The 23,885-nt window shown below is 33.7% G+C and overlaps 3 protein-coding genes and 1 long non-coding RNA gene across 16 annotated transcripts; 3 read left to right on the forward strand and 1 right to left on the reverse strand.

Moving 5' to 3' along the window:
• LOC104706953 lies at nt 3,614-10,303 on the forward strand. 13 transcript variants are annotated; one of them, XR_754519.2, is made up of 8 exons: nt 3,614-3,962; nt 4,088-4,166; nt 4,430-4,555; nt 4,697-4,810; nt 5,896-6,543; nt 6,800-6,892; nt 7,455-8,621; nt 8,722-9,215. It is a non-coding gene; the product is annotated as an uncharacterized LOC104706953 (long non-coding RNA). The 13 variants fall into 13 exon arrangements; XR_002032983.1 differs by lacking the exons at nt 3,614-3,962; nt 4,088-4,166 and having other exon boundaries at nt 4,197-4,555; nt 5,896-6,193; nt 6,274-6,327; nt 6,454-6,543; XR_754521.2 differs by lacking the exon at nt 4,088-4,166.
• On the forward strand, nt 10,983-13,082 carry LOC104706955. The gene is made up of 7 exons (XM_010423197.2): nt 10,983-11,100; nt 11,187-11,238; nt 11,325-11,451; nt 11,788-11,957; nt 12,046-12,325; nt 12,461-12,627; nt 12,739-13,082. The coding sequence occupies exons 1-7, from the start codon at nt 11,005-11,007 to the stop codon at nt 12,900-12,902; spliced, it is 1,056 nt and encodes a 351-aa protein (XP_010421499.1). The 5' UTR covers nt 10,983-11,004; the 3' UTR covers nt 12,903-13,082.
• LOC104709429 (UPF0725 protein EMB2204-like) lies at nt 15,185-16,288 on the forward strand. The gene is made up of 4 exons (XM_019228715.1): nt 15,185-15,289; nt 15,374-15,682; nt 15,765-15,851; nt 15,929-16,288. Exons 1-4 carry the CDS (start codon nt 15,185-15,187, stop codon nt 16,286-16,288), a joined length of 861 nt encoding a protein of 286 aa, XP_019084260.1.
• Nucleotides 18,356-19,709, reverse strand: LOC104709430. The gene is made up of 2 exons (XM_010426045.1): nt 19,206-19,709; nt 18,356-19,129 (listed from the first exon to the last, which is right to left on the reverse strand). The coding sequence occupies exons 1-2, from the start codon at nt 19,707-19,709 to the stop codon at nt 18,356-18,358; spliced, it is 1,278 nt and encodes a 425-aa protein (XP_010424347.1).

Here is a 23,885-nt window from a genome sequence, read left to right on the forward strand (position 1 = left end):
TTTGTCTGTGAGTCCGCGCTTTTTTTGTTGATCAAGCAACTTTTTCTCAATTTTTTTTTCGTTCATATGGGGAACAATTACCACTCTGTAATAAGAGACCAACTTGTTGATTCCTGTATTATATTATGCTTCTTCATAGCCCTGGACATATTAACTGAACCCAAAACCCAAACCTGAAATAGACAGTTTGGTTCAGGTGGTATGTAATATTGGATCGAGTCTGGTATCTCTAAGATTCGAATACCCAATCGGGTTTGGGTATTATCCAAACTCGAAAAAAATCTGAACTAATCTTAAATGTAAAAATGCATTTTAAAAAGATTACCTTAAGCAATTATGGATGTGTTTTAAACCATTTTGTCATCTTAGTTGTTTTTTTATGATTTGTTTGAATTCGGATATACTCGAATTACCCGAACCCGAACGGATAATACCTAAACCTGATCCGATAGTATAGAAAACTCGAACGATTTTTATATGTCTAAATTCAAAAACCCAAAAATCTAAAAATCCGAATACCCGATCAGGCTCTTCAGGTTTGGTATATCAATAATGAAAAAAAGAAAACTCCCTCGTTATACGGTTCTTATGTGTTTTATGCCAATAAATACGAGAACAAATATTGTTCACTACAATAATAAAGATGTAACGTACTGTACATTATTATTATTATTAACCAATAATAATTGATCTTTGTTTACAAATTATCGGCCAAAACACAAAAAAAACATATCGAAAAAATCATCTATATATGAAATTATATTGGAGCTTTTTCTTATTTTTTCCTTAACCAAAAAAAAAAAAGAGTATATCACTAATTGATACAAGCTACTAAAGGTAACTGCAAGCCAGCTTTACATCGACACATACGACAGATGTTGTTGTAAACAAATACTTTGTAAACTATCTCGACACGTTTGGTGATATGCATGCGATAATATAATAATGATGGTGCTTTTATTGTTTGCATTTGTATATTTCTTACATGTTTTTTTTTTTTTTGCCAAATTAGATCATGCTTGTTTTTCTTTACGTATTTTACGTTTGTGTTTGCATTTCCACAATATACTATTCTAATTATATCAAAAAAATCGCAAACTTAATACTTGCGGCCTTTTTTTAGTGTGTCCCCAATATACTATGTCCACTACTTTTGAAATAAGATAATTAATACAAAGCGAGAATCAAACGTACGACCAACAAAAAGAAACCCCAAGCGTTTCGCTTTAATTGTTGATACGGATTGTTTTACTCGGAGAATCACGGAGAATTAACGAATTAATGCAAAAGAAGATATCCAGTAATGAGTATCATCAACAATTTACGAGTATATTGAGTACTATCAACGATATAGTAGAGTCTCAACTAGAGCTGTCAAATAGTTCGTCCATGTACTATTAGGCGAATCTGTTTAGACATATTTTATATAAATAAAAGTTGGACAGTTTCAAATAGACAATGGTCCAAAAAAATGTTTATATCCATTGAGACCATTTCCAATTGATCATAACTATGGATAATCTATTTTTATTTCTGTTGTTTTTCAATTATAAATTGAAGTTTATTTTTGTTATTTTTTTATATAAAATCTGAATTTTATTTTTGTTGTTATTTACTTATAAAATTTGAATTTTATTTTTCATAAAATTTGAATTTTATTTTGTTGTTTTTTTTATAAAATCTGATTTTTTTTGTTGTTGTTTCTCTTATAGAATCATGAATATGGTGGAAAAATTATAAAATTACATTTTTTCACCAAAACCAAAATACTGATATGGTTCTTCGAAAGAGGATTTTCCCCTAAATTGGTCGTGGACGATGAGACAAAAAAGAATGATTGAAGAAACTAAAATTTCATTTTTTCCCCAAATTATAAAACCTAAATTTTTAAGAAATTTGGGTTATCCACTGTCCAAATGGTTATGTCCATTTGGTCCGTGAGCCTAATAGTCTTTTGTCCATTAAAACTATATTATTTTGGGCGTGACCATAACCATCCATAACGATGTGGACATAGGCTCCTCCATGGACAGACCGCCCAATTAACAGCTATAATCTCAACCATGAAAAGATAATTAAAACTGATGGTGATTTCATCACTTTTGGATTGATCGAGAGTGACGGAAAAATATAGATTTTATAATTAATTGGTGAGTAAAAATTTTGTATTGAAAGCATGGTAGAAATTCATTTCTCCATCGTTTTCTTTAATGATCGGTTATGTGGTTGTCATTTGTATATTCTCATTTAATTAGTTGTGATGTATTCTCAATATACAGTAAAACCTCTATAAATTAATAATGTTGGGACTAAGACATTTTATTAATTTATAGTGATATTAATTTATCTATAAATTAATAATTATTATTTTATAGTGTAAATTAATAATTATTAATTTATAGATATATTTTTAATTGTTTATTTTTTAAAAAATTATGAATTAGAACAACTATAGCAAAATAAGATTAAACTTTCGGATGTTATAAATTTTATGGTTTAGGAATTGAACTTGTAATATTTAGAAAGCACTATTTACAATAAATTACAAATATTATAGACAAATTGACTTATACACATGAGACACATAAATTCAAATCTATGAATAATAATATCAATTCTCCTATTTTAATAATCTGTCAAATTATCAAATTGTAAATGATGCATATCTAAAAATNTATGAATTGGAACAACTATAGCAAAATAAGATTAAACTTTCGGATGTTATAAATTTTATGGTTTAGGAATTGAACTTGTAATATTTAGAAAGCACTATTTACAATAAATTACAAATATTATAGACAAATTGACTTATACACATGAGACACATAAATTCAAATCTATGAATAATAATATCAATTCTCCTATTTTAATAATCTGTCAAATTATCAAATTGTAAATGATGCATATCTAAAAATTAAAACTTTAAATTTAATTATTTGTATGACATGTTATAAAATATTTTAGAGATATCATTATAGGTTGAAAATACAACATTACAATTGTTCTATAGAATTGAGCTTTAGGAGAAACATACACTATTATATCAGTATATATATATATATATATAAATTTACATAATTATTAATTTATGATATTATTGGGACCATATTTTATAAGGAGATTTCGAAAAAATTATTATCTTATCATCTTATCGAATATTGTTAATTTTTAAACTGACCCGACTTGGAACCAGCAAAATTTATTAATTTATAGTATTTATTAATTTATAGAGTATTAATTTATAGAGGTTTTATTGTATGTAACTTTGGTATCATATTCCAAATAAATAAATCATTGAATAAGATTTCTTTAAAAAGGAGATATGAGTTAGTGATTCACTGTCATATAGTTTTCCATGTGACGCTCATAAAATTGAATATTAGTTAAATTATTTAAACACAGGCATATAGTATAAAATCATTCATCCGATTTAAATCTGATCTAGTTTAAAATTTAAATTGATCTTAACAAAGCACTTTATAATTATTTGCATAATATATTTTTTTAAGATATATCTTTAAAAGAATCGTCATTTCGAAAAAGCGTGTTAAAAATTTATTAAAATAGATTAAAAAGTTAAATATTGATTCTCTCCACATTAAATAGGCGAACTCTCTCTCTTATCTCTTTAAAAATCTAAAATCTTTTTAAAGAGAGACGTCTTTTTGCTCCGTCGTCCGATTGGTGTCAATCGGTTTCTGTCTGATATCTTCCAGTTTACACAGTGATGATTGGTTGGTCGGCCTGCTTCTAGCGATGTTCAGTTCTTTACCAACATCGGCTAGCTTTGGTTCCGGAATGTATAGCTTCCATAGCACATGTGGCCAACTTTGTCTCCGGCATAGGTGGTTTCCATGACACCTATGGCTGGCTTTGTCTTTGGCATATGTGGCTTCCATGGCACATGTGGCCGGGTTTGTTTGCGGCATAGATGGTTTCTATTGAGAATCACTCAAAAGCAGGTTTACTTTTCTCTTTCTCTTGATTTCTCTCAAAATGTTTAAGAACATTCTTTCTCAAAAACTCATTTTCATTTTTTTTCAATACTTTCATACAATACCAACGTTCACATATTTAATATCTCAAGACCTCTCAAGGGATGCATGCCCTCCAACACTCAAGACTCTAAAACGTACAATAGCAACACCCTAAAACTCCTCGAAACTGTAAGCAACCCTACTGATCTCCTCTTAGACCCTAATCATTAACCTTATGACAACACACTCAAAAGCTTAGATAATTAACTAGTTGGGCCTTAATAAATCTGTAGGCCCAAAACACAAAAGAACAAGTCCACTTTACTTTGATGACATAACCTTCTTCTTCTTTTTCGAGCTCATCTTCTCCAAAAACCTCTTCTTCTCATTCTTCTCTTTCTTTGACTCTTCTTCAATCATTTTCTGATTCTTGTGCTTTTTGTCTTTTGCAGGAGCGACCAAACGATCATATTTCAACACTTCCTCTTGATCTTTTGTGTTACTCTTCATATTTCAGCTCAAGGTTTTGAGCGTTCTTCTTTTTTTGTTTCTCTAGTCTACAATAGAGGAGCTCATAGGTTGGTTCAATTTCTCACTTTCCATCTTGAATAGACTTTTCTTCATCTCACATGATTTTCCTTTGGTTTCTCTAATTCTGTTATCTCTCTCTTGGTTGATAGTCTCACACACTTCTCTTTGTTCTTCATTAATCTTCACAGATTTGAGGTTTTCCATCTTCTGAATATCCTTTTCATCAAACGTTAAGTCTCCAAACTTAATGTCACCAAACTTGATGTCGTCGAACTTGATGTCTTGTGATTTTCTAAACATAGGTAACCAACTTGCCTTTTTCTCGATTTGATGTTGAATCTTCAACTCTTTGCTTGATTTTTTTTTGTATGTCGAGTTCTGAAAATTGAATCCTTTGAACTTTGATTCCTGATTTTGGTTTCCTTTTTCATAGGTCTGCTCTGCATTTTTGAATTGCTTCTTAGTAGTCTCCTTATTCTCTAGCAATATTTTCTTTCTTTGACTAGTGTCATTGTTGATAACTCTTTTTCATTTTCTAGTCATAATCTTAACATCTACTTTTCCTTTAGACATAAGAACAACTCCATTTCCAATTAGAATTGGTACCTTGAATGTTGAATAGATTCTAACGAACAAATGCTTGTTTGGACTCATGTGGTGAGTGCATCCACTGTCAATGAGCCAAGTATCCTCTTCAAACGATTCTTGAGTTGCTAGTCTTGCTGTGAACATTTGATATCTTGTTCTTCTACCTCTTTTACCTCCCAGGTTCTTGTTCTTGATTTACTTGAGCTTGTTCAGATTTTCTGTTTTTGCAATCTCTCATGATATGCCCTTGTTTTCCACAGTTAAAACAACTTCTAGTTTCTCTGTTGCTGAAGTTATTGTTGCTATTGACTTTAGGCTTGTTTCTCCAATGCTTGATAAATCAAAAATCTTAATTATGAGTGTCTCTTTTACAAAAACCGCACCACCTTTTTCTCTCTCAAGCCATACTGTCTTGAGTTTTCGCTCTCATTGCCTTTTGATTTCTGGTTATTGAAACGTGCTACAAACGCTCTACCTATGTGTTCTTCTTCATCCGGAAAAAAACTTTTTCAAATGAGCTTCAAAGAACCTATAATCTCAGAAAAGGTAATAATTCTTAGATATTTTGTTTCCTCCATAAAAGATGATAAAGAAGCATAACTTTTTGCATGGAAACCAATACCTTGACACCCAAATCAAAATCAGATCTACCTTCTCCTAAAGCCCTCATCTGATTAGCAACAACTTGAATTCTATTTGAATAAGATTTGACTTTCTCACCTTCTTTCATTTTCAAGTTCTCAAAATCTCTTCGTAAGATTGAAGTCTAACCATTTTAACTTTCTCATTACCTTGGTAGGAGTATTCCAGAAGATCCCCTTCTTGTTTGGCCATTGTTGCTGAGAGGATTTTGTCGAAGACAGACTCAGCAACCGCATGTTTAATGATCTGAAGAGCAGAAGTATCTTTTGACTTTGAGAGCCTTCATGTTTGCAGCTTCCTTTATATGCTCTGCTCTGGGAGGCTCTAAGACTTAAGATGATAATAATTCTGGGACACCTTCTTTGACCACATCCCATAGATCCTTCTTCCTAAGAGTTGTACGCATCCTTGCCATCCAAAAATTGTAATTTTACCATCAAACACAGCCACAAGATGTGAGGATTGCAAGTTAATCGCCATAACACTCAACTTTTTACTACCCTTTTATTTCACTCTTTTAGAAAAACTTGCACAGGTTCCACATATCAGATAGAGCTCTGCTACCATGTTGAGAATCACTCAAAAACAGGTTTTATTTTCTCTTTCTATTGATTTCCCTCAAAACGTTTCAGAACATTCTCTGTCAAAAACTCATTTTCCTTTCTTTTTCAATACCTTAATACAACACCAACGTTCACATATTTAATACCTCAAGACCTCTCAAGGGACGCATGCCCCCCAACACTCAAGACCATAAAACGTAAAATAACAACAGCATAAAGCCACCCTACAACTTCTCGAAACTGTAAGCAACCCTACTGATCTCCTCTTAGACCCTAATCATCAACCTTACGACAACACACAAAAAAGCTTAGATAATTAACAAATTGGGCCTACATAAATCTCTAGGCCCAAAACACAAAAGAACAAGTCATTTTGATGACATCACCTTCTTCTTCTTCTTCGAGCTCTTCTTCTCCAAAAACCTCTTCTTCTAATTATTCGCTTTCTTTGACTTTTGTTCAATCATCTTCTGATTCTTGTGGTTTTTGTCTCTTCAGATTTCAACTCAAAGTTTTGAAGCGTTCTTCTTTTTTTTGTTTCTCTGGTCTACAATGGAGGAGCTCTCTTCAAAGCATCAACATAACTCATAGGTTGGTTCAATTTCTCACCTTCCATCTTGAATGGACTTTTTTCATCTCACTTCATTTTCCTTTGGTTTCTCCAATTCTCTTATCTCCCTCTTGGTTGATAGTTTCACACACTTCTCTTCGTTCTTCATCAATCTTCACAGATTTGAGGTTTTCCATCTTCTGAATATCCTTTTCATCAAACGTTAAATCTCCAAACTTAATGTCACCGAACTTGTTGTCGATGAACTTGATGTCTTGTGATTTTTTAAACACATGTAACTGACTTTCCTTTTTCTCGATTTGATGTTGAATCTTCAACTCTTTGCTTGAATTATTTTTGTATGTCGGGTTCTGAAAATTGAATCCTTTGAACTTTGATTCCTGATCCTGGTTTCCTTCTTCATAGGTATGCTCTGCATTTTTGAATTGCTTCTTAGTAGTCTCGTTATTCTCTAGCATTATTTTCTTTCTCTGACTTGTGTCATTTAGTGATTGCTACTCTGATTTTTCTTGTTGAAATTTTTTCATCATCATTTACTCTTTAAAGTTACCTTCTTCTCTTGCTGATGAGATGACTCTGTAGGCTCGATCTTCTTGAAGGACACATTACCTTGCTGATTACTAGCTTCAGACTTATTCTTCCTTATCAGGTACTTTATAGGCTTGATCTCAGATTCCATGATATTTTGCTTGTTTGATGACAGCTTGCTCAGGTTTGAACCATTGACGTTGGAAGCTTTTTGAGGAGACGACCCTTCACGTATATCATGAGCCACCACCATTGAGGTTTCTCTAATAGAAGATATCTTGAGATGAAAACTGTTCTTGATCATTTGAACTTCAGCAATACTCTTTCCAGCTTTGTCAAGAATGACGCAGCTGTGTTGTTTAAAAACAACTTCATATCCATTCTCAATCATCTCAGAAACACTCAACAAATTCTTGGTGGTTTCAAGTACAAAAAAAGACATTTCTAATGACTCATTTTCCTCTTCAAGTCATAATCTCAACATCGACTTTTCCTTTAGACATAAGAACATCTCCATTTCCAATTAGAATTGGTACCTTGAAAGTTGAATAGATTCTAACGAACAAATGCTTGTTTGGAGTCATGTGGTGAGTGCATCCACAGTCAATGAGCCAAGTATCCTCTTCAAAAAAAAATTATTGAGTTGCTAGTCTTGCTGTGAACATTTGATTTGCTTGTTCTTCTACCTCTTTAACCTCCTCATGTTCTTGTTCTTGATTTACTTGAGCTTGTTCAGATTTTCTGTTTTTGCAGTTTCTCATGATATGCCCTTGCTTCCCATAGTTGAAACAACGTCTAGTTTCTCTATTGATGAAGTTATTGTTGTTGTTGGCTTCAGACCTGTTTCTCCCATGCTTGATAATTCAGACTTCTTCATTATGAGTGTCCCTTTTAAAAACACCGCACCACCTTTTTCTCTAAAGCCATACTGACTTGAGCTTCCCCTCTTATTGCCTTTTGATTTCTGGTTATTGAAACGTGCCACAAACGCTCCATCTGTGTCTTTTTCTTCACCCGGAAAAAACTTTTTCTCATGAGCATCAAGAGAACTGATAATCTCAGCAAAGGTAACAGTTCTTAGATCATTTGTTTCCACCATAAGAGATGATAAAGAAGCATAACGTTTTCGCATGGAAACCAATACCTTGACACCAAATCAAAATCAGATCTACCTTCTCATAAAGCCCTCATCTAGTTAGCAACAAGTTGAATTATATATGAGTAAGATTTTACTTTCTCACCCTTTTTCATTATCAGATTCTTAAAATCACTTCTTAAAGATTAAAGCCTAACCATTTTAACTTTCTCATTACCTTGGTAGGAGTACTCCAGAAGATCCCATGCTTGTTTGGCCGTTGTTGCAGAGAGGATTTTATCGAAGATAGAATTAGCAACCACATGTTAAATGATATGAAGAGCGAAAGTATCTTTGACTTTGAGATCCTTCACATTTGCAGCTTCCTTTATATGCTCTGCTCTGAGAGTCTCTAAGACTTTGGATGATGATAATTCTGGGACACCTTCTTTGACCACATCCCATAGATCCTTGTTCCTAAGAGTTGTACGCATCTATGCCACCCAAAACTCGTAATTTTGATCATCAAACACAGCCACAAGCTGTGACGATTGCAGATTAATCGCCATAACACTCGAATTTTTACTACCCTTTTGAAAAACTTGCACATGTTCCACAGATTAGCTAGAGCTCTGCTACCATGTTGAGAATCACTCAAAAACAGGTTTTCTTTTCTCTTTCTCTTGATTTCCCTCAAAACGTTTCAGAACATACTATCTCAAAACTTATTTTCATTTCTTTTCGAATACCTTCATACAATACCAACGTTCACATATTTAATACCTCAAGACCTTTCAAGGGATGCATGCCCTCCAACACTCAAAACCCTAAAACGTACAATATCAACACCTTAAAGCCACCCTAAAACTCCTCAAAACTGTAAAAAACCCTACTGATCTCCTCTTAGACCTTAATCATTAAACTTAAGACAACACACACAAAAGCTTAGATAATTATCTAGTTGGGCCTTAATAAATCCCTAGGATAATTGACTTTTCTTCAATCATCTTCTGATTCTTGTAGTTTTTGTCTTTTGCAGGAGCAACCAAACGTTTATATTTGATTCTTGTAGTTTTTGTCTTTTGCAGGAGCAACCAAACGTTCATATTTCAACAGTTTCTTTGACACCTGTGACTGGCTTTGTCTCCGGCATATGTGGCTTCTATGGCACATGTAACCGGCTTTGTCTCCGACATAGGTGGTTTCTATAACACATGTGGCTGGGTTTCCTCTAACGATATCGGTTTCTATAGTGAGATCGGTTGGGTCTCTATTTGGTGTTCCTGCCGCTAGTTGGTTTTTTTTTGGTTTTGGATTTGACGAAAATTGCTGTCTAATTGATCGGACTTTATCTTGAATCGACGGATTACCAGCCTTTGTCAAAAAAAAAATTTGGATTCGAAGTGGTTTTGATGAAAGCAAGTCTATGTTTGGTGAATTACATAATTTCCTTGAAGATTAAAAGCATTTGTTTAAAGAAGAAAATGAAGAATAATTGCAGATTTGCATAAATTGGAGTCATATTCTCGTCAAAGCATAAATTGAGATTTCGCCTTTAATTCTCTTGGCGAAACTTGAGATCTGACACAAGAATTGAGTAAGCTTTCTGACGCCTTCGACCAGATTTGAAGCTTTGCAACAATCGGCCGGTTATGGAAGACTCCATCTTCTTCGGCTTCCCATGTGTCAACCAATTTGTTTCTTTTTTCTGTCATATATCTTCTGTGCTGTCGACTGCTTTTTCTTCAGTATTAGATTTCCTTAATTAGGAGTTTGGACTTTCAATATGTTTTAGTGGATATGTTTACTTTAATAGATTTTTAAAATATTTGGCTCGTTACAGTTGGTTTGGTTCAATTGTTCTATGAATAAAAAACATACTTGTGAAAAAAGGAAAAGATTAAAGAGTTAAAGTACAATAAAACTAACATGGATCGATACTCAGCTGATATCGTGTTGCCCATGAAATGTAACATCTACACCTTTCCCCAATTGATCCAAAAGCCTTTGGATTGAACGTGGACGTTGTTGTCGTATCTATATAAAATTCGATAAATCGGTGATACTCATTTAAATTATTACATGTATGGATACCTCGGTGATAGTAATAATCTAATTATGATTATATTAAGTGACACTGAGTCGATCGTTACAATAATATCTCGTGTACAACGTTTCGCTAAAAAAAGCCAATTATATATTGCACATTTGCCACCCACTACTTCGAGATCTCTCACAAAACCACAGAAATATTGCTAAATAATAACCAGGGTGTTTGGAAAAAACATTAAAATAACAATAACCAAATCGAATCCTATACCTTACATAATCAAAAGTCAAACAAAAACAATTTAATGAATGAGATAGAGTTTTTTTTTTTTTTTTTCCCACGACAAATCCACGTTCAGAGTTTTATAATGGCAACTAAACTCAAGTAAAGAAGTAACCCTCGTGTATCTTTCTCTGCCTATATTAGTGTAAGAACCTTTCCCAAAACAAAATACAAAAACAAAAAATAGATCTCAAAACATGGATAATCAAAAATGGTGTCTAGGTTTCATATCTCTTGTTTTTTTTCTCTTCATCACTACCTCTTCCGCTGAGCTCCTCATTAAACAGGTTTTTATTATTTTATTAAGCTCTTTTGTGATTGATCGGGTCTTGACTCGAACATAGTTTTTTAACAATGAATGAAAAAAAAAACAGGTCACAGTGGCAGAGGAATAGAGTCCAACAGTTCTTACAGTCTCACGGCTAATCTTGGTACACTTTCTTGTCTTTCTTTAACCTTTCTTGGTGAACACTGAAAACCATTTCTTGATTTTCTTGGAATTTTTATCTGTTGACAGGAGTGACAAGAGTGTTGAGGGATGAGCGACCATCGAGTAAGATAGTGACGATAACAAGTTTCTCAGTGATTAAGGGGAGAGGAGAACCCTACGAATCCTCTGTTTTTGAGGCTACTGGTTACAAATGGTAAAGAGCTTACACTCACACTTTACTTTTTTTACTTGTTTCTATATTTTGAGTTTGTTTTGATGGGGAAACCAAAAATAATCAGGAGATTAGTTTTGTACGTGAATGGTAATCCAAACGACGGTGGAAATGGTTTTATTTCACTTTATGCGAGGATCGAAGAGACAGGGTCTCTTCCACTAGGCTGGGAAGTTAATGTTGATCTCAAACTCTTTGTCCACAATGGGAAGCTAAAGAAATATTTGACTGTTACAGGTACTTTAAAANACTCTTTCCTTTTTAAAATTTTTTTCTATATTTTGAGTTTGTTTTTATGGCGAAACCAAAAAAAATCAGGAGATTAGTTTTGTACGTGAATGGTAATCCAAACGACGGTGGAAATGGTTTTATTTCACTTTACGCGAGGATCGAAGAGACAGAGTCTCTTCCACTAGGCTGGGAAGTTAATGTTGATCTCAAACTCTTTGTCCACAATGGGAAGCTAAACAAATATTTGACTGTTACAGGTACTTTTAAATAAAAGTACATATCTTTGCTAAGATTAGGATCTCATAAATGTTAGTCTAATTATTTTAAGATATTTGTGGATTGTAGATGGAACAGTGAAGCGATACAACAATGCGAAAAAAGAATGGGGATTCGGACAGTTGATTGCTCTTCCTACATTTCACAACACGAACGAAGGGTACATTGAGCAAGACACTGGTTCTTTTGGTGCTGAGATCTTTATCGTTAAGCCGGCCCAACAACAAGAGAAAGTCACATTCATATCAAACCCTCCAAACAATGTTTTCAGTTGGAAGATACTTCATTTCTCTAACTTGGAAGATAAGTTCTACTACTCTGATGATTTCCTCGTTGAAGACCGATACTGGTTAGTATTTTTCAGGATTCATATATTTTTGGACTTAAGTTCAAATTAATCACAATGCTTGCAACTGTTATATTTGATAATTTGAATTCTGAAATGGCATTGTTTAATAACGGTTTTTGGTTAATGTTGAATCAGGAGACTAGGATTTAACCCCAAAGGAGATGGAGGAGGAAGACCACATGCACTTCCACTCTTCCTATTTGCTCAAGACCATAAGGCAAACGCAGTTGCAACTAACACTTGGGGAGCCGTTAATCTACGGTTAAAGAATCAACGAACCTCCAACCATAGACAAATATATTGTAAGAGAACAACTAATCTAAAATAAATGTTTATCCTTATCCCTTTGTAAAAAATCAGTTAATGATATGAATAACTGATATAAATTTATTTTTATTTTTCTTTCTTTGCAGCTGCAGCTTGGTACCCGATTCGAAGTGGTTATGGTGTGGGAGTGAACAATATCATATTGATAGCAGACTTAAAGGATGCATCGAAAGGATATTTGGTGAATGATGCCATTATCTTTGAAGCTGAGATGGTTAAGGTCTCTGTGACCAACATCGTCTCCGCTTAAACATTGTTACTTCTTTATCATTGATCAAAACAACCTTATGAATAAAGGGACGGCGTTTGATGAGTTTGTAATAAGGCGAAGTCGGTGATACTTGTAATGTAATCAACATTTCTGTTTCTCTCAGTTTTCTTTATTTTTCAGTTTTGTTATCAATGAAATAAAACTCTCTTGGTTATAAAAGATCGAGGTAAGGGAAAGTTAGTGTGTTTAATCATAAGAATAGCCTTAACTATTCAAAAATAGAAATCCTCCTCTTCACTACATTGATTCCACGATCACACTTTGTCTTTACCTGCATTGCAACACAAAAGAAATACATATATTTAGTGAAGCAATTCTCCCATCTACTGGGCTATACATAAACATTAAAATCTCAAAGTGTCAAACAACAATCACAAACAAGTCATAATCAAACCAATCAAACAAAAAGAACACATCAACTATCTGCTGAGTACGAAAAAAAACCGTCATAAGGTAAACCAAATCTGCCATAACATGAAACAACAATTGTATTGACTGTCGATTAATCTAGCATTTCTTTGTTCAAAAGAAAATCTGCTACCATTCCGCAGATTTTTGGTAAAATAAAAAGAAAATCTGCTATCACTAAATGTTAATCTAGTAATTATTTTCTCGTCAACAAATCGGCATGTGACGACAGACTTATAGTCTAACAACAACAATAAGTCTTTTGTAGAAAACAAATCTGTCACTAAAATTAAATTTGTGGTAACCAACTACAAAAAGTTTGTCAAATAAAATAAATCTGTCATAGAAGATCTATCATAAACAAGAAAATCTGCCACAAATAAAAAATCTGTGACAACTGATCTGCAGACTTAAAAAAAAAAAAAAAAAAAAAAAAAAAAAAAAATTCTTTCTCTTACAGAAAAAATTAGAGGGTATTTTAGTATTTTTTTCTATCAAGCGAAAAATGTATTTTAAGCAAAAAAAAATAATAACTTAAATAATTAATCCTAATATTTTATGAATTATTTAGGTAATCAAACCCACTAGATTTTAACCCGCAGTATACTGCATGCATATAATTTTTATTATTATATATATTTTATATTGTATTTGTTTGTTAAATATTTGATGTTTTCCAAATAGAAGAATAATTAAATTTCTCGACCGTTTATGCGGCTAAATATTTATATTAATTTTTTAACCCGCAATATACTTCATGACCATTTGTTTGTTATATTTAGTTTGTTTGTTTAGTGTTTGAGATTATATTTTGATTTTTAACTATTATAACAAAAAATAAAGGATCTAAATGCATAGTAAGTCATTTATACGCTATGATTAAGTCACATTTTTCTAATAATTTAATTATTTTACACAATCTTAGTTAAATCAACTTAGTTTTTATATGTGAAATATTCTAATATTAATAGTGTTGACAAATAGTAAAATAAGGATTTAACCCGTGTTAGCACAAATTTAATGATATTTTATTAATTCCAGCATGTCCTATTTATAATTCATCTACTATATAACCATAATATATAGTATTTTAAAAAAATTTAATTTTACATATTCGCAATATTTTAAAATTTTATTAAGTTTATATATATTAATTATAATATTTAAATAAATGTGAATCGAAATTATTCTTACGTTAAGAATCAAAGCTCACAAGTTTTGGAAAACAAAATAAGAATCAAATTGTTATTTTCTTTGTTTGCAAATGATTCAGAGAATATCTTCAATACACAATAGAAAGTGTGTTAAATATATCATAGTTTCTGTTTTCATATTGATTCCACTGTATTATTAGTTGGAATGATATGTAAAATATTTAGGAAACAAAATCTGAAGTAATGCTATTTTTGGAAATTTTTTAGGGATCAATTTTGTTAAAAAAAAAATTAAATAAGCAAAATAAAAGGATAGAACCAAAAGATACTTAAAAAAATATATACATTGATAATTTGGGTCAATCTAGTTTTTTTTTTCCATATATAAGATTTGGGCTGTGAAGGCTCAAATCGATATAAGAAAAACAGCTTGCTTCCAACGAAACCTAAATCGATCGAAATATGACTAGTATGTTGGAAAGTAGGGAAGAAGCGAAGAAACATTTTCGTGATCGGCAGAAGGATTACTGACGTAAAGTTGCAAACTGCGATGTAACTCTTTCCATCCTTAAATCTTTTTTTTTTTTAGGTTAATGCGTTCGTTCGAAATTGTTTATACCTAAACCGTAACTTATTAATTTTTGGTAATTGGGTCTTTATTAGAGGTTCGATGTCGGGAAAATTCCAGTACCATACGGTATGAACGGACTGAGGCAATTCGACTGTGAGGGCAATTCGGTTCCTTATCGTGCCTTGGTCACTCTTTACGCTAAGGTTGGACTTCATCGTTACAATATGTGGCAGGTAACTAACTATAACTAAGTCTCCTCCTGACCTCTCTCTTGGTGATTTTAGTTTCTTATTATTATCTTGATACTTTTTTTTCAGCTGACAAACTTACAGCTAAGTGGGCTAAAGAAATTCAATATGTTAATGGGTGCGGGTGCTTCAACTTACTGCATAACTTTGGATGCAAAGGAACCAGCTTCTAGCTCCCATCAAACCTTTCAAGTTCATGTTGCTGAAGAATGTTTCGGCACATTGGATTTGAGATGTTACATTGCTAGACCTCAACCAACAACAACCACCACCGAGGTATCAAATGAAGAGCCCTTACTACGTTGGGATAATGATTTCTCCTTGCCTAACTGGCCCTTGTCACTTAATGCCTTCAATGACCAAAAGCGATTTTACCTGGTGAGATGATTCAAGATTCTGTTTTTTGGTTAATGAAAATTTTTAAAGTAATATATACATATATACTTTGTGGCTTTTACAGGTGAAGAAATCAGAGTTGAGAGACCATGATTGGATCCGTCTATATTTGGAACTTGCAGTTTGTGCAGAGAATAGGTTACTCACAGATGTAAGTTCTTTCTTTTTCTTCTTTTCTTTTATGCATATATAATAAATAACTAATCGTTGGTTTGTTTTGTTGCACAGGAAGATCTGTCCAAGTTGAAGATTGTGGGAGTGGCGATAGAAACTAATCAGGATGCCGAAAATCCACCACTCATTGCGAAAACTGCAAATGTCTACATCAGGTTTGAGGACTTATTAGGCAAAGATAGCGTAGCTATATTAAGAAGAATCATGGATGAGACTACGGGATACTTGAGTCTCGTGGGTGATATTCTTAGTCAGGTTAAAGCTCCTTCTTCCTTATGTCTCATGGGTGAGATTCAGAATGCGGAACAAAAAGCTTCTTCGAATAAGCGATTTTCTAGACCTAGGCGTTCACATGGTTATAAAAGAAAGCATGGCCTTCGCTCTCCCGTTCGTCGGTCTCCTTCCTTTTATTGACTGGTGTTCTGTATTTGGATCATCAGACAATGGACTTTTTAATGGTTCGGGCTATGTTATTTTGTGCGTATCCCATGTACTATAGGTTCGACTTTTTGTTGAAGATATGGAATTGTGGACCATCAGACATTTGACTTTTTAATGGTTCGCCTGTGCACAGCTTGCTCAATGTAGTAACATTTCATTATTAATTTAAGGTCATATCCATATTTCTCTCATAATTCAGAGGGATTTTATTTTATTTTACAAAATTATCGCAGACTGGAATGTTCGAGCTTCCAAATAAATGTTCGTATCCTTTGTGTTCTGTTCAGATCGACTTTTATCCGATACGTAAGTTACCTGTATAGAATTTAAAACACACTTAGGGCCTGACTGGTGTCATTAGCAATATAGTTCGAAATCGACAATCAACAACTAACTACGCTGATCAACAGATGTGAAGATAATGTGTTGTTGGGTCCGTTACTATATGATATACGATTCTGGATGTCAAAATTATTTAACTCATCGCTGGATCACGTGAACCGAGAAAGGTTTTCCGCTGCAGACAAACTTTCTCAACATGCTTCTACTCTTAACTCTATGTACACTCTATATTCTGTACCACCTGTTTGGTTGGTTGACTATTTAGTGCATATTGTAGAAACAATGCATAGTCGTGCTGCCTAGCTGGTGCTGATATGAGTTTGGATTGACTGCTTATAATTCGAAGCTTCTTTGTATAAGATTGTAGATTAAGAAGTGTTAATATCTAAATGAGGCCATAAGTATAGAAATCATGTAGAAAGCTCTTTGAAATCCAAATCAAAAAGGGAAAGAAAAAGGAAGTTGTTTCTTATATATATGCATGCTTCTGGTAAACTAGGGACATCCGTTTAGGGATTGTTTCAAGCAGAAACTTTTTGTCATCTGAAGAAGCAGAGAGAATCCACTTTAAGCCAATTCTGTGGAATGTTCACTAATTCTTTTTTTATAAAAAAATATACTGCAGGAATTAGAAATCTTCGAGAATCTCAATACCATACTACTATAGAAAATGTGGAGGCCAATGTATTGCAGGATATTGCAAAGAGTTATACAACCATGTATACCAAAAAAAGTGAAGACCCAGCAAAACATAAAAGGAGTCTTCATTCTTATAACTATCAAACCTTTTATTTTCGTATGTGAATTTAAATAAAAAATATGAAAATTAAAAAATAAATAAGTATAATCTACTAAGGCGTTAGAAATAAACTAAAAATGAAATAGATGTTAAATATATGTCATACTTTCAAAACTAAATTTAGAATCAAACTCTTTGAGTGAAAGAGTATCCTAGAAAGACACAGGGTGTTGATTTCGAACTGAACTTGTTTTGACCATACGGTCGAATCCATGGGTAACACAAACAGCAAAGGTTCAAAGTTTGGTGTAATTGGGCTCAGTCAAGTAAGTGATAAGGAGAATACTGAGATAGGTTTGGGGTTGTAAGGCGGTTTCTAAGATAGATAACAGTAGCAAAAGAGTATGTCCAGTAAATGTTTGGTATGGATGCATGAGTGAGAAGGGAGAAACCTGTTTCAACAATATGGCGATGTTTTCTTTCCGCTATGCCATTATGCTCAGGAGTGTGGGGAGGAGAAGTGAAATGGGAGATTCCATTTGTTACCAGAAATTGCTTAAGAGCAAGGAACTCCCCCCCCCATTATCCGAAAAGAGCATAGTGATTTTTGTGTTGAAACGGTTCTCAACAAGAGCTTTGAAGATTGGAAAATTTTGATCAACTTGGGATCTTTGTTTGAGAGGGTACAACAACGTGTATCTTATGTAATGGTCCACAAAGATAACATAGTACTTGTACCCATTAACAGAGACAACAGGGGATGTCCAAACATCAGAAAAAATTATGTCAACGGGAGCTTTTGATTGTAAGGAGGAAGTTGAGAAAAGTAATTTATGGCTTTTATTGCTAGAACAAGAGTTGCAAAATAAATGAGATGACAAAGAAGCAGAAGTAGGTAAAGAAAACTTAGAAACCATATGTTGTAAAGTCTGGAGATTTGGGTGTCCTAATCTAGAGTGTCAAGAGGAGGGAGACGCCTTCTTAGAGCAACTAAAAGTATAAACGGAGGTTGGAACGGTGTTTGGAACGGTGATCGGCCACTCATACACACCCTCATTAGCCTTTCTGCTGAGAAGTATTTTCCCCGTGCGTAGATCCTTCACCCAAATAGTAAACGGACACAATTGAGTCATCACATTGTTAGTTTGACAAAGTTTGTTGGTAGAGATCAAAATTTTCTTCATTGCAGGAACACATAGAACATCAGTAAGCCTAAGGTTCCGAGATTGAGAGGGAAGATAGATGAAATCAGAATGATTTATAGGGAGATTGGATCCATTGCCAACCATGACATTCTCTCCCCCAGTGTACGGAGCATGGAGGGAGAGATTGGAGAGATCACTCGCAATATGGTGTGAACCAGCGCTGTCAAGAAGCCAGGGAGAGAGATCGGGATGTGGAGAGCTTGTTGTGTGATGAGCCTGGGGTTGTTGTTGCCATTGAGGCGTGGGAAGAGGCAGGTGAGGTACGGACCAAGGAGCATGAGCACGATAGGGACCTGAATAGTGTGGTGAGTAAGAAGGATTTGGAGAAGGCGATCTGTATTGTGGACATCGGCGAGCACCATGTCCTTGAACACCACAGATTTGACACTTCCCAAGATATGGTCTGGATGGGCGATATCCGCCACACGAAGGGTTGTAATCACCATGGGAAGACGGATGAGGCGGTCGAGAAGGAAACTGAGTAGCATTTGCAGTTACCAGAACAGAGAAATCAGTTTTGCCAGAAGCCTTGAGAGCATTTTTTGTGGTTGATGAGTTTTTCATGGAGTTCAGGGATCAAGATTTTCGTGTCACGACCTTGAACCATCTCGATAATAGCTCTGTAGTCTTCTCCAAGACCAGAAGTAATGTAGTCAAGAAGGTCTTCATGAGGAAGAGGAGCATCAAGAAAGGCGAGTTTGTCAGACTTGTCAATGATGTCACACATATAGTTATGGATAGACTTATTCCCTGTGAAAATATCTTTGAGCTGGTCCCTAATCTGATGGATGTGACCACGAGATTTTTTCCCATAAGTACTAGAGAGAGTCTGCCAAAGATCTCGTGTTGTTGTGGTACGGGCAACAATCGGTTGAACAGAGAGGGAGAGAGAACCAAGGACAGCGCTGAAGAGGAGCTTGTCTTGACGTTTCCAGGCTGCGAAATTGGGATTTGGTTGATTTGCAGCGGTAGCGGTGGTGACTGTTTCAGCAGGCGTGTTGTCTTCATCAGCAATGAAGACATGGAGGTCGTGAACCTCAAGAAGAGATCGGATCTGCAGACGCCAAGTGATGAAATAGTTTGGCGTGAGTTTAGTGATGTTGGCCATGTTAAGAGAGATCAAGGTTTTATGAGGCTCTAAGATACTAAAAACAAGGGAGGTTTTAACAGAGTAGAAGAGGCGTCGGATGCCATGACAGAGAGAAGAGAGATTGCAGAAAAAGCAAGAGAAGAGAAAAAAGAATATCGATGGTGAGAGATTTAGGGTTTTGGATCAGTGCTCTGATACCATGTAGAGAGTTGGGAAAACTTGATTTGTATTATTCACATGACCAACATATTTATACAAGAGTTTTTTGTTATCATAAACTTAAGATAAGACTAGATCTTTATATGATAATGACCACAGAGATTGAAGCATATCATATCTATACTAATAGTGAACATGTGTCGCTATCTCTCTGCAAGGCACATCAATATCATATATCACAAGTGAAGGGGTTGCAAAGGAACAAATTTTGATGTCGGTGTAACTTATGATGGTAGAGACGTATAGCTTCCTCGACTCCGTCTACCATGACAACCCATCCCATTAATCCAAGAAAACTAGCTCATTCAAGAGCTCCAACTTTCCTTTCATGAACTGTCTCTCAAAACGTCATAGATATGGGTCTCTAAAACGACCGCACCCAGATTCTCGTTCCTTGCACAAGATCCACGGGAAACGATCTCACTAGAACTCCATAATTTCGAAGAGACAACCGACGTAGAAATCGCTCCTTACAAAAACTTCCACAAATACACCAAACCCCACTTCATCTAGTTACTGAGTCGCACAACCAACCACCCCTAGCGACCGAGTAACAAGAGAGGTGGGCTGGAATATTTGATTTCGTCCAGCCACGAACAATACTTCCCACGAATTATCTGATTCCCTATCAACTCCTCCAGTGTTGATCGACACTTCTATCTACTATAAATCGTCACCCAATGCACCACTTGCGAACCAACAGACATTGTGACGATCGACTCCCTCCCAGTGTCGGTCGACCCTGACGCCCACAACATCACTTCCGTTGATCCCTCCACATCAAAACCTAACCCCATCTGTTCTCCTATGATTCAAACACACAACAACAGTGGTGTCGCTCGACACCCCAACCTTACCACAAAACCGTTAGCTAATTAGGTTTAAAGTAACTACCAATACATATGAGAGTTAATGATAAAATTATTTGTTTTAGTACACACATTTATAATTATTAATTTTTTTAATTGATTATCGGATCAAACCTATTGGGTAATTAAATCCTAGGTATTAACTTCAATGAAAATATTGAAAAAAATAAAACTTAATCTATAAAAAAACACTTACACGATATTGCGGGATATTTTTTTAATTAATTTTCTATATCATATAAATATGTAATTTAAAGAGATTTAAAGAATATCTGTAAATACAAATTTCATATCAATTTTTTCTAGTTTAATATTTTTAGTTTTATGTAAATTATAAATCCTGAATATTTCTCCACCTAAATTCTGAATTGTAAATTAGATATTTGTAAATTATTATTCCAACTCAATAATATGGGCTAGCTTCAATTCAATATCATTTATATAAAAAAAATATTTCCATGTTTTATCAATTTCTTCTTTTTCTTTGCTGCACTTCAAAATTTCTCATTGCATCTTAAAATTTATCTGTTTATTAATTGGATTATATGATATTAGCCTAAATATGGATCCATAACAAATAAGGGAAAAAAACCAAAAAAAATACATCATCTATTTTTTATTTGGACATTTAATACCTGGTCTTTTTGGGTTGGAAGAATAATACCTAAATTAATAAAAACATGTAATTTAATATCTCAAGAATTAAATGTTGTCATTTTCCTACTTAGGATTTTCTTAAAAAGAAAATCCAGTTTTATCCTTATTCATTTATATTAATTATTAATTTATAAATAACATAAAATTAATTTTATGTTTTTGGAATAAAATTAAAATTTTTCTTAATAATTCATTTTATTTCTATAATTCAGATACAATTTATATTTTATTTCTTTAATTGTTTTAAATATTAAATTTTATTACCATTTAAAAGAAAAAAGGGTATTACATTTTTCTTTTAAAATGTACTTCAAATAAATCCCACAACAACACAAATTTAACTGATCTCCTTATGAATATGACAAAAGTACTTAAAATAAATTAACTTTATCTCTTGTAAAAAATTACATCAAATTTCCATTTCAGTTTTTTTTTCTTTTTGGTGATCATATCATATGCATAGATTTTTTTTCCATTCGGCAAAGCAAAAAACAAAAAATGAGAAACTTTGAAAAAAATATCAAACTGTTGAAAAAACAAAAAGCAAAAAAAATATCAAACTGTTGCATCCAATTTAACTGTAAGTCGTCGGCTCGATCGTTCAAGCTCAAGTCTATGACGCTTCAAATTAAGAAAAAAAATATCTTTAAGTATCTCAAATATATCTTTCTTTAAGTTATTCCCAAAAAGTCTTTTCTTTTCTTATAAAACAGCTTAAAATAATGTGATACTTAAAGTTTAAATACTAATCTCTGCAATTTAGTTACTTTTTGAAAAGAAAATAATTTAATACTTTTTTCAAATACTTAATGGAAATGAAATTTCAACAAATAGAATTCTTGTTAAGAAAAAAGGATCTAATTGACCAAATTAATTTTTTACTAATCATTCTTGTTAGAGTTTATTTTCACAAAACATATAAATTATCCAATAATCCATGTAATAACAAGAAGCTTTAAAAACTAATATAGATTGTTCAATCTATAATAGTATTGCGTCGAAATTTTCTCATTTCATATGAAGATAAGTAATAGTATAAAAAAACACTAAAAACATAACAATATAAAAGAATAAATTTCAAGAGTAGGAAACTTTATTTGATAGTTAATGTAACACCCGCAAACTAAAAATTAGAATTTTGGTTGGAGTATCGATCGACACCATTTGTAGTGTCGGTCGACACCATTTACGGATGGTTCGATCAGTTCGATTTTAATGTCCGGTTTGCGTGGTTGGTTTAAGAGAGCCCTAGTTCCGAGTTTATAAGGGATAAGTCGACTTCTTTCACCTCTTTAGCCGCTTTTAGCTTTTTGTGAGAGAGAAGGGAGAAAAAAGAGTTTTTTCAGAGCATTCTTGAGTTTTTGGAGATTCTGGTCATTGTTGGTGTGGTTTTCTTCCTGGAGAGTGAGTTTCCAAGGCTAGAGACATGTGGGAAGGTTGCTGTGGAGCTAATTTTCGTTGTTGGGGCTTAGATCTCGTTGTTTGGCTAAGGTGAATGCATAACCATGGCTTATCTAAGCTAAGATCTCTAATTCTATGTGATTTTGTGATTGAGTGATTGTTTCCTTCGAGTTCCTATGGGTTTTTGTGCCTTCTGTGGTTGGAATTTGCTTCTGATAATGCAGGATTCAGATGGGAGAAATTTGGAGACGAATTTCAGAGTTTCTGTTCGAAGGAAATCGATGCTCGGCATCGGTGTCGGACGATACCAGTTGGGGTGTCGGTCGCCACCAACGCGAGGACGATTCGATAACTTTGGCGAGTGTCGATCGACACCATGTGGAGTGTCGGTCGACACAAACTAGGGTTTCAGGGATGTCGAGTATGGTGTTGGTCGACAATAGTATGGTGTCGGTCGACACCATATTGCCAGTGTCGGTCGACACCCGTCTTCAGTTGTGAGGGTTGAAGCAAATACTTTGTTTATTACCTGGTTTGTTTTATTGTTTGTTGTTTGTGGCATTAAGTGATCTTATTGCTTGTGTGTATAGCCCAGTAGATGGGAGGATTGTCTTACTGAGTGTTTATAAAATACTCATGCATCTCAATTTGTGTTTGTGGTGCAGGTAAGGCAAAGTGTGATTGTGGAATCAAGGCAATGAAGAGGAGGATGTTCTAGTGACTCGATTGGTTGTTGTCTGGCTTATGTTAGGTTGCTAGTGTTGAGTCTTAGAATGTTGTTTAGGATTGATGATTATTTGATTCATGTTGTTTGGATTATTGATTTAATTTTTATGAATTAATATTGGTTATTATTGGTTTAATGGTATTGATTATGTTATCTGCAGTTGTGTGTTTGTGGTTAGGTGGCATAGTTTGTATGAGACCACTAGTTTAGTTTATTATTATTTATTATTTATTTTTATTTTTAAAATGGATCGGATCGTTTCAGTTAATATGCGTCAAATTCTGAATACTTATTCTATTTCATTTTTTATTTCTGCTAAAA

The sequence above is a fragment of the Camelina sativa genome, chromosome 8 (assembly GCF_000633955.1).
Source record: "Camelina sativa cultivar DH55 chromosome 8, Cs, whole genome shotgun sequence".
Lineage (NCBI taxonomy): Eukaryota > Viridiplantae > Streptophyta > Magnoliopsida > Brassicales > Brassicaceae > Camelina > Camelina sativa.

Excerpts from the sequence above, each read along its gene's own strand:
- LOC104706955 (XM_010423197.2), top strand. The coding sequence starts at position 11,005 with ATGGATAATCAAAAATGGTGTCTAGGTTTCATATCTCTTGTTTTTTTT. Across the intron at positions 11,101-11,186 it reads TCCTCATTAAACAGGTTTTT|AGTGGCAGAGGAATAGAGTC; the intron begins ATTATTTTATTA and ends AAAACAGGTCAC. Across the intron at positions 11,239-11,324 it reads CAGTCTCACGGCTAATCTTG|GAGTGACAAGAGTGTTGAGG; the intron begins GTACACTTTCTT and ends ATCTGTTGACAG.
- LOC104709429 (XM_019228715.1), top strand. The coding sequence starts at position 15,185 with ATGAACGGACTGAGGCAATTCGACTGTGAGGGCAATTCGGTTCCTTAT. Across the intron at positions 15,290-15,373 it reads ATCGTTACAATATGTGGCAG|CTGACAAACTTACAGCTAAG; the intron begins GTAACTAACTAT and ends CTTTTTTTTCAG. Across the intron at positions 15,852-15,928 it reads AGAATAGGTTACTCACAGAT|GAAGATCTGTCCAAGTTGAA; the intron begins GTAAGTTCTTTC and ends TTTGTTGCACAG.
- LOC104709430 (XM_010426045.1), bottom strand. The coding sequence starts at position 19,709 with ATGGCCAACATCACTAAACTCACGCCAAACTATTTCATCACTTGGCGT. Across the intron at positions 19,130-19,205 it reads ACAGAGCTATTATCGAGATG|GCTTCTGGCAAAACTGATTT; the intron begins GTTCAAGGTCGT and ends AATGCTCTCAAG.